Genomic DNA, 10,610 nt, shown 5'->3' on the forward strand with positions numbered 1-10,610 from the left:
TTTTATATGGATATGAATTAATGAGTTTGACGTAAACCAAATTAGGTAGGCTAACTTCTGTAACGATAACTAATGAATCAAAAGTCATGCTTCCAAGTGACCAATGTATATATATTTATTGGTCAGTGCGCATACCCAATCGTAGCACATTGTACTGGTGGGGAAACACGCCAGCATCTGACAAAACATAATCTGCCAGCTGCTCCCTGACAAGGGCCGGTTTTGGTGAGAGTCGGGAAGATATCGGATGACTCGCGAAAGGAGATCATCAAACTTTGGCACATAAACAAACCAACGACTCCCACAGACAAAGACGTCATTCTCGAGGTCGTCTTCAACGAAAAACTTTACTCCACATATTACTCCACCTACTGTTCTGGCGGTAAATTGCTTGGCAACACGCGCAACCTAAAAGGGAGCATGAATTGCTTTGAGTAAATTTTGCGCAACAACGTAACACCAACGCTGAAGCATGCAGCCGCCTTAAGCCGTAAGCAGCAGCAGCGCTCGTGCACGGCTCTGCGTCGAAGGGTGGGGGCAGGGAGTCCTGAAGGGTGGTGGAGGAGTTAAACGGAACTCCGAAGAGAATCTAATTTCAAATCATGCTAGCTCTCTCACATCGTACAGTATAGCTTTAAGCTACAGTTGTGCGTCTTCTCCATATTGTCCGCCATCGTACTGCTGCGAGTGCGAAATGCATCCTGGGATTTATAGCGATTGCAAGCACACACGAGCCACCTCCGATGCATGCTTGGTGAAACGGCGAGATCGAGCACGCATCAAGAACACTTCCGGGTTTTACGACAGTACTCGCTTGATGCGTGCTTCGAATTGGAACAGTGCTCGGGCAACGACTGATGACGTTTCACGAGTCCACGAGCACACGAGCACGCACAAGTACGCGAATTGAGAAATGGCCAGAGAGTCCCAGATCGAGCACGCATCAAGAACACTTCCGGGTTTTACGACAGTACTCGGCCGTTTCTCAATTCGCGTACTTGCGCGTGCTCGTGGACTCGTGAAACGTCATCAGTCGTTGCCCGAGCACTGTTCCAATTCGAAGCACGCATCCATAGCATCCATAGCATCAAGCGAGTACTGTCGTAAAACCCGGAAGTGTTCTTGATGCGTGCTCGATCTCGCCGTTTCACCGAGCATGCATCGGAGGTGGCTCGTGGCCGTTTCTCAATTCCTAGCACACGTACTACGGACTCGATGACTTGCAAGCACGTACTTGGCAAGTCTGTACTTCAAGCACATACTTGCGAGCACGCGAGTACGTACCTGCGATTGGAACAGCAGCAGACTCAATGACGTCACCACCTCTGCTCGTCCGTTAACTGTGCTACGGCATCATTTAGGCATATACTACTGAACAATATAAACAAATGATATAAAACAAAATCCCAGCCTCTTTCATTTTCAAATAGTATGCAAATATTCTGAATGAATAAAAATTGAAAAGATATGCGTGTCCTGTCATGTGTATAAGCTATACACACACGACTTTATATATATTTATATATTATCTTATATTATTATTATTATATTATATAAATATATATATAAGTTAAGAGTAACTTAAGCTACAGTTGTGCGTCTTCTCCATATTGTCCGCCATCGTACTGCGAAATGCATCCTGGGATTTATAGCGATTGCAAGCACACACGAGCCACCTCCGATGCATGCTCGGTGAAACGGCGAGATCGAGCCATGGGATCGAGCGATCGAGCACGCATCAAGAACACTTCCGGGTTTTACGACAGTACTCGCTTGATGCGTGCTTCGAATTAGAACAGTGCTCGGGCAACGATTGATGACGTTTCACGAGTCCACGAGCACACGAGCGCGCACAAGTACGCAAATTGAGAAACGGCCTCGTGTGTACATAGACATCATATAGGTAGACGCCGCCTCCACTGCTTCAGCCCGTTGCCTCGGCGAAACGCGTCGCCGCCATATTGTTACGGGAGTTCTCTGAAGCCAGAGGTCTGTCAGACGTGTCAAACAAGCGCAAGTTGCCAGGAGCTGCGGTTTATCTGGATAAAAATCACGATAACCTTTTACATTTCGCAACCAATTTCATGGAGTATTCAAGGGTTTATGCTCTACGTGAAGTGTGTGAAAAAGATTTGCCTCTACGTTACTTTGAATCTCGCTAGTTAAATCGCCAGTCATACATGTGCATGGGTCTATGATAAACGCTCACTTTTCTTGCACAGCCCGTGCACTTTGAAAATACTGAGAAGATCTATAAACTATCGAAATAGTGCTTCTTTAGTTACTACGCATTGACCATCATTAAGAGAAAGCGCATACATCAAATAGTGAGAAACTGGCAGTCAGTGTGTTTTTCATAGTTTAATAGTTCCTTTTCAAGTATGTGCATTAAGAAACCTTGAACAGTGCAATTGGCAATACACATTTATTTCACAAATCAACATTACCAAAAAAAAGCTATATATTTCTATAGCAGTAAAAATATACACATCTCAATATATACATACACATCTCAATAGCTGAACTGTAATATAAATAACATAGCATATATATAATACAATATAATATAATGACTCAGTATAATGTGCAATGGAATAACATATATATAATATGTGAAACAATATAATATAATATATTTTAAGGTATATATTCATATTATATATATATATATATATATATATATATATATATATATATTTGTACATTTGTACAATTTGACATAATATACAATCATGCTCATAACATTTTCACATCTATGCAGTGCAATTGACACAATATATAATTTCACACAATATATGATATAATATAACAATTGAATCTAGGCTAGAACCCTTTAAAAAGTATTGTCTTGCTGAGCTTTTTTCGACTGTTGCCAGTCTGTAATTGCAGCGTGCTCAGTTTTGCAATGTGGTGCAGCCTGATCTTGTGAAATACAGACACAACCAAGGACAACAGTGCAAAGTGGTGGTTTTCAATGCCAAATTGTGTGTCCTGAATGTGCTCCTTGAGGAGAAACACATCATCTGTCCAGATGTCAGCCCGGACAAACTGCTTGACCACAGACACACTGACAGCTTGCCCTGATGCAGGCTGGCGAATGAACCGCTCTGCTGACCTGACCACCTTCACTGTCCCCTCTGAGGGAATCATCAGCCCTCCTTTGTTCTTCAGAGTCAGCAGGTGGTAGCTCTCGTCGAAAGATGCGCGTGCAGCATCTGTCACCAGGCTAGCACGGCACGCACCACAGGACAGCTTTCTCAAAACCTGCCGCACCACAAACCCTGCAATGTAGACCAGTGCGTTTTCCACTAGGCCACCAAAGCGGGTTGGCAAGTAGCTGTGGTCCCCAATCAACGCAGAGACATTCACGAAGGGCACCTCGAGCTCTTCCGTTTCAGAGGAAGAGGACATCTCTACAGCCGACAGGGACACGGTCTCATCCTGTGGTGCCACATTCCCTGAAGTGCTCGGTGTGACACCACATCGGACCATGAGCCGGCGGAAGATGCCCTGGAACTGGCCTGCGGAGGGATTGTTGTTCCAGCCCCCTAAAAACCAAAAACACACAACACTTAATACCGATATTTACTCTTTTCAGACGTCAAAGACTTTTTTGGAAAGACAATTGAATTAATTTAGAAACTTCTGAGATCCTTACCTGATGCCCTGATGGAGTTGAAAAGGAGCTCCAAATGATCCTGGCTGAACCGGTAGGTGCAGATATATTGCTGGCTCTGCAGCAGCTCAGGACACATCAGCATTAGGGTGTCAATGTTGATGACAAACCCCATGACAGACAGGTACCTAATGTTTTGTCCGTTTGAAAGTTGTAGATGGACATTTCCTGACATTTCATGGACATTTCCACATTCACCTGTATGAACTGAAAAACCGCAGACAGCAACGATGAAGGGGAGTTCCATCCTTCATCACCAAACTGATTAAGTACTCCCGGCCTCTGGACAAGAGTTCCACACTCCTTGTCCAATTCAAAGATCCCAGGGGGGCTTTGAATCCTTTGGCACGGGGATTGCGGCTGTTCATAATGTCAAACAGCCTGTCAATCATCTAAAAAAAATTGTTTAGGAAATAGAAAGGAAGAAGATGGAGATAAAGATGAAGAAGATGGCCAGGACCCTTTGATAAGAAAACAATGTTTGAATGTAGTCTTACCTCAATGAATTCGGCTGTCGCTTGACAGAGGGTGAAGCGTGGATACCCCAGGTCCCTCAGCGTTCGGAGCGCTACTGCCACAGAGCGACTCAGCGTCTGTGCAGCCAGGGACACCTTCATCTTCTGTGAGTCAAACTGAATGTGCTTTTCAGTGACCCTGTTGGCAGCATGCAGTCCATTCTTTGTTTGAATATCGTTCAAACAAACAACGTAGTCCCAGTTGATGAGGCCAGTTCTGCTACAGATTGGGCTGTACGCTTGCAGCATGTTTCTTGCCAGCTTCAACATGTGGCAAGCGTCCATCATGACAAACACCCTCTCGCCAGTCGCAGGATGGGGGAAAAATGTTTTCAAAGGCTCACAAGGGTTGGCCTTTAGCTGGCATCCCAGCTGGTTGCACATGCTTATGTTTGATGCATGCCCATCCATTGTGAGGGACATGACCCGGATGCCACGCTCATGCAGGGCCTCCATCGCATGTACCAGCAGGACCTTCTGTGTGTCGGGCGTCAGAGACTTGGTCAGGTAGTAGGCAATTGGAGCCTTCCAATGGCCTTGTAGGCCAACCACCATAAAAACCAGAGCCTCAGTGGCAATATCTGTCTCGTTTAGGCCATCCCCCATGTCCACAAATCCGGTCATTTTCTGGGAATGTGGACTGTACTGGACATGTTTCCTGATGGCCATGCCATCCAGCATGAGCGCCACACGTCCATACTTCACTGGATCTTCCTCTCTTTTTCTTCTCAACATGTCCAGCATCATGGTGTTGAGTCCAGGCTTGGAATCCACAGAGCTCATCCACCTTTATCAAATGAAAAAGTAGTTATTATTAAGTAGCAATAATATAATAAAAATGTATTTGAACCAGTAATTTCCTATCAATAAAGTGCAATTAAATGTAATGGCAAATACCTTTGCAATGTATGTGGATGTGGTAGGTGGAGGTGGAGAGACTCTCTCAGGTAAGAGTAGGCTTTGGGCCCGTGCAGGTGGAGAGTGAGGGCAAACTCCCTCTGCTCTTTAGTGTACTCGTGGCCCTGTTTGGACAGGAGGCCTAATGGAAGATCTGAAATGCAGATAGCACAGAGTAATTAGTAAGTGACTGAAAGAGTATGAATGTCATTATGAAAACACCAATAGGCTAATGTGTTTATTTCCAGGCAAGGCCATATGAATGCAAATATGTAATCTTGTCGTAGCTGTAGACAAAAGCCAACAATCATTGTCTTAATAGCTCTAGCTTAAAGATGCACAAAAGCCAGGAACCATGACTGATTGCTCTAAACAGGTGCCCATAAACACCTGCCAACAAAGGTACCTGGCTATTGTGTGTCTTGAAGCTAGAGCTATCAGACTATGATTGTTGGCTTTTGTCTGTGCCAGATGCTATTCAAACTATGAATGGGGGCATATTACAGACGTTGTCAGGTATTTGGAGTTTAAGTTTGATATATGAAATTCAGACAAGCCAAGCATTTGAACACATTATTGCAGTTGTATTTCTTTTGTTACAGCCCTAAGATATACATGACATTCAAAGTTTAATTTCAATGTTACCTGAGTATTAGTCAAGCCTCTCTTGCAGCTCTTCATTTATGAGGTTCTTCCCCCTGAGGTCCTCCAGAAGACAACGCACGTCTTCTTCGCCCTCCACTCTCGGGCCTTTGAGTTCCTCATCTCTTTCTCAAGACTCTCCACCCTAGCCAGGGCTTCATTGAGTCTAGTCTTGAGAAGAGTGGGAGATGGAGGCAATGCATAAGTGTGTTCCTAGTAAAAAAGGACAAAACAGTAGTGAGTAATGTTTATGATGCCATGATGCTCACTGCTGTTTTGGGGCATAGCTAGTGTAAATACTCACAAGGTAGGTAGGTGAAGGTTCAGTGACTTGTAATGATTGTAAAGAACAGTCAATTACAAGGCTCGCTTCAGCCTTCCTTGAGGCCTGTGTAGTCCTGGCTGCCACTTTCTAAAACAGAAGAACAAAATACTTGAACAGGTGTATCTCATTCTCAATCATTCCAAATGAACACACACACACACACACACACAATAAAACCATTTTCAGCAAGCTTAGTGATGCACTTACTCTTTTGAGATGTGTTGGGAAACTGAACACAGATGGTTTAGTTCCATCCCTGAGCCTGACATTTTGGCCTGTCCGGTCAAAATCCTCCGGCTGAAAGTGCTGGCTACAGAGCATTGACCTCTCATTGGCAGAAAAGTCTTCCCTTTTCACAGCCACTTCCCACTGTCTCCTCAACTGCTTCTCTTTGGGAAACCTTAAAATTGCGAGAAAGGTTAGCTAGCCAGTCAGTCAGGTTCATAATACAGATGTATCTTTAAAAAAAAAAAAACATTTAGAACGTCAATTTCGGCCGGCGACTGACTGCAGGTGCATCTCACAGGTGCATGTAGAGTATCGTGACATTTTTTCCGTAGTTTCATTCATTATGTGACACCTTCATATATTGTAGAACCATTACATTACATTACATACATCACAGAGAGAAATTAAGGCCAGTCGCTCAGCCGAAACGCAGCTTTCCGTTGCGACCATAAATGCTATATAATTACATTATACATACATTGTAATTACTCACAAGCAAGTGGTAGATTATATATATATATACTGTATATCCTATATTTCTTGACAATATTATCTCCTGTTGACGAACGATAGAATAAGGCTTTGCTCACCATGTCCATTTCACGTTAGACTAGCTATAGTCTGATTCTGGTGGCAACTTAGCTGTCTCAACAGCTCTTAGCTCTCAACATAACACATGATCTACGTGACATGACTGAATTTTACAATTACAAATAGAAACAATTGTTTAGTCTTACTTGTGAAAGGTAATTCCTTGCGATCTTATTTGAATCGTCCTGACGGTGGTGCACCCCCAAGCGGCGCATGAAGTAGGCATCTTCACTCCGAAGACGAAATAACTCCCGTAACAAGATGGCGCCGACGATTTATGCCGTCCAAGGCCGAAGGGGGCGTCTACCTATATGATGTCTATGGCCGTTTCTCAATTCCTAGCACGCGTACTACGGACTCGATGACTTGCAAGTACGTACTTGGCAAGTCCGTACTTCAAGCACAGACTTGCGAGCACGCGAGTACGTACCTGCAATTGGAACAGCAGCGGACTCGATGACGTCACCACCTCTGCTCGTCCGTTAACTGTGCTACGGCCTCATTTAGGCATATACTACTGAACAATATAAACAAATGATATAAAACAAAATCCCAGCCTCTTTCATTTTCAAATAGTATGCAAATATTCTGAATGAATAAAAATTGAAAAGATATGCGTGTCCTGTCATGTGTATAAGCTAGGCCTATACACACACGACTTTATATATATATATTTTAGAGCTGTCAAGCGATTAAAATAATTACTCGTGATTAATCGCATTAATGTCATAGTTAACTCACGATTAATCGCGTTTAATCGCAAATTATTTTTCTATGCTAAATATCCCTTGATTTTTTTGTCCCATAATTCTTCTCATTTTAATTATCTTATCAACATGGTGAAGTGCATCGGCTTGCCTTGTGCAAATGATTTTTTATTGATAACAACATTGGCATATACTGATCCAAACAGGACGATACAAAAAAAGAGCCTATAGTGCAATTAAACGACTGCTTTGAACAAATGTCATTTGAACATAGCAGTCAGGCTACTGCTTCTATGTTTTGAGCCAAAGAAAAAAAAAAAAATATATGTATATTTTTTTTTAAATAAAACAATTGCGTTAATCGCGCGATAATTTTTTAACGCCGTTAAAATTGGTTTGCGTTAACGCCGTTAATAACGTGTTTAACTGACAGCTCTAACATATTTATATTATTATTATATTTATATTGCAAGTACACACGAGCCACCTCCGATGCATGCTCGGTGAAACGGCGAGATCGAGCACGCATCAAGAACACTTCCGGGTTTTACGACAGTACTCGCTTGATGCGTGCTTCGAATTGGAACAGTGCTCGGGCAACGACTGATGACGTTTCACGAGTCCACGAGCACACGAGCACGCACAAGTACGCGAATTGAGAAACGGCCTATGCGTGTGTAGGCCTACTTGCAACCGCTATAAATCCCAGGATGCATTTCGCACTCGCAGCAGTATGATGGCGGACAATATGGAGAAGACGCACAACTGTAGCTTAATGGTGCGGCCACACCAGACGCGTATCTCGCGTACTTTTTACGCGAAATACGCGCGTAAAATGTTGCTTGACCATTTTGTGTCAAAAATGGTCACATACGCGCAATACGCGCATACGTCACTCGCCTAGATGAGTCCATGTCCATGCAAGTGAACGGAGCGTTCCCTCTTCGTCATAACTATCAAACCAAACATCCTTCACATTCACCGAGCGAACATTACGAAAGTAAAATGCACATTTCTCGCTAAAAATGTTTCCATAAACGCATTTAATGGCGTAACTATGTTACTATTTCCACCCAGAATAAAGAAAGTTGTCGGCCGTGGCTGCGCTGGAGTCCGAGGTAGGAAACCCCAACGCCGCCGTGTTTGGGTGATAGAGTTTAGATCGGGTTAGATTAAATAATCTCGGATATAAATAACAATAATCGGGTTAAATAACTTCACATGGTGTGTCTGGTGTGTTTCCCAGCAGAGAAATAGTCCGCCAAGACGTTGAGGTTGCTTAGTAACCAGAGACTCTGTCCATGCAAGTGAACGGAGCGTTCCCTCTTCGTCATAACTATCAAACCAAACATCCTTCACATTCACCGAGTGAACATTATGAAAGTAAAATGCACATTTCTCGCTAGAAATGTTTCCATAAAAGCATTTAATGGCGTTGGGTCAAGCTCAACGCTGATTGGGCAATGCGTGTCTCGTCAGACGCGTATCTCGCGTACTTCGCGTAAAAAGTTCAATTTTTTGAACTCTTGAAATGTACGCGATATACGCGCGTAAAATGTTGCTTAATATGCGTAATACGCGTAATACGCGCGTAAACCAATGGTTCCCTATGGAAAAAATGGCGATTTCATACGCGAAGTACGCGAGATACGCGTCTGGTGTGGCCGCACCTTTAAGTTACTCTTAACTTATATATATATTTATATAAATATATAATATAATAATAATAATAATAATATAAGATAATATATAAATATATATGCATAAAGTCGTGCGTGTATAGCTCATACACATGACAGGACACGCATATCTTTTCAATTTTTATTCATTCAGAATATTTACATACTATTTGAAAATGAAGGAGGCTGGGATTTTATTTTATATCATTTGTTTATATTGTTCAGTAGTATATGCCTAAATGAGGCCGTAGCACAGTTAACGGACGAGCAGAGGTGGTGACGTCATCGAGTCCGCTGCTGTTCCAATTGCAGGTACGTAATCGCGTGCTCGCAAGTCTGTGCTTGAAGTACGGACTTGCCAAGTACGTGCTTGCAAGTCATCGAGTCCGTAGTACGCGTGCTAGGAATTGAGAAACGGGTCACAGTCAGGCCCCCAGGATACGCATACTTCCGCAATCCACCAGTGCTCAGAGGCCAAGCCTGGTATTGCAGCTGTTTAAGCTGGCTGTGGACGGGGGTCCGTCATTTCATGTGGCCCAGAAGTAGATATCGCCGTCCACTCCAATACAAGTGGGGAACAGGATTGTGTCTCCGCAAAAAATGTCTGGATATCAATCAAATGCTCATAATTATATTTCTACCCTGTTCTAAAAAAATGTAAGTTTTTTCTTTTCAAAACGCCTCCTCAAGCGTTTTATTAGCAGTTTATGTTGGGTGGGCAGCTGAAAGGAGTCGTACTGAAACAAACGGCTCCTTGCTATGGACCTATTTTGAAGTGCACGGCTCCATTAACTTCCGAATTAAATTAAATTCCGAATTAACTTCCAAAGTCTGAGATTTCTCCTTTTACTTAACATGAATGGCGTTGAACACGGATATATAACACACATATCATTGAAATAGCTGTAACAGGCACGGACATATTGATTACCTGAATGATTATGGGAGACCTACGTAATTTTCATAGTATTGTTAATTGTCTAATATTAACATTTCAGTTGCGTTGGTAGGTATTTCATTTTCATTTGCTTGTTTAGCTATGTATGACAGGGTTATGGTTAGCTATGTATGACAGTTGACAATGTTGGTGTATTACAATTCATTATTTGGGTAGGCTACTCCAACTTCGTTGCTGGTCGATATGTAAACATTTACTTTCATATAAATTATTGATTGCATTTTTCGTAAATAGTTAGTTTGAAGGAATCTGTTTCTTAAGCAATTACATTGAAATGATTTTTTTAGGCCTACATACATTTACTATGTTACTATGGTATTATATGGAGCAATCTTACATATTTATGAAGTTTCCAGATCAATAAAGTTCTATCTCTTTTTATTTGAACTGCC

The 10,610-nt window shown here is 42.5% G+C and overlaps 2 protein-coding genes across 2 annotated transcripts; both read right to left on the reverse strand.

Moving 5' to 3' along the window:
* Window positions 1-2,796: 2,796 nt before the first annotated feature.
* On the reverse strand, window positions 2,797-3,806 carry LOC115528904 (uncharacterized). Its single transcript, XM_030337300.1, has 2 exons — window positions 3,659-3,806; window positions 2,797-3,548 (listed from the first exon to the last, which is right to left on the reverse strand). Exons 1-2 carry the CDS (start codon window positions 3,789-3,791, stop codon window positions 2,824-2,826), a joined length of 858 nt encoding a protein of 285 aa, XP_030193160.1. The 5' UTR covers window positions 3,792-3,806; the 3' UTR covers window positions 2,797-2,823.
* A 1,963-nt stretch (window positions 3,807-5,769) lies between these two features.
* LOC115528905 (THAP domain-containing protein 6-like) lies at window positions 5,770-7,162 on the reverse strand. Its single transcript, XM_030337301.1, has 4 exons — window positions 7,021-7,162; window positions 6,263-6,455; window positions 6,035-6,142; window positions 5,770-5,943 (listed from the first exon to the last, which is right to left on the reverse strand). The coding sequence occupies exons 1-4, from the start codon at window positions 7,098-7,100 to the stop codon at window positions 5,770-5,772; spliced, it is 555 nt and encodes a 184-aa protein (XP_030193161.1). The 5' UTR covers window positions 7,101-7,162.
* Window positions 7,163-10,610: the final 3,448 nt, after the last annotated feature.

The sequence above is a fragment of the Gadus morhua genome, chromosome 16, assembly GCF_902167405.1.
Source record: "Gadus morhua chromosome 16, gadMor3.0, whole genome shotgun sequence".
In the NCBI taxonomy this organism is placed as follows: Eukaryota; Metazoa; Chordata; class Actinopteri; order Gadiformes; family Gadidae; genus Gadus; species Gadus morhua.

Excerpts from the sequence above, each read along its gene's own strand:
- LOC115528904 (XM_030337300.1), bottom strand. The coding sequence starts at position 3,791 with ATGGGGTTTGTCATCAACATTGACACCCTAATGCTGATGTGTCCTGAG. Across the intron at positions 3,549-3,658 it reads CAACTCCATCAGGGCATCAG|GGGGCTGGAACAACAATCCC; the intron begins GTAAGGATCTCA and ends TTTGGTTTTTAG.
- LOC115528905 (XM_030337301.1), bottom strand. The coding sequence starts at position 7,100 with ATGCCTACTTCATGCGCCGCTTGGGGGTGCACCACCGTCAGGACGATT. Across the intron at positions 6,456-7,020 it reads CAAGGAATTACCTTTCACAA|GTTTCCCAAAGAGAAGCAGT; the intron begins GTAAGACTAAAC and ends CGCAATTTTAAG. Across the intron at positions 6,143-6,262 it reads TCCCAACACATCTCAAAAGA|AAAGTGGCAGCCAGGACTAC; the intron begins GTAAGTGCATCA and ends CTTCTGTTTTAG.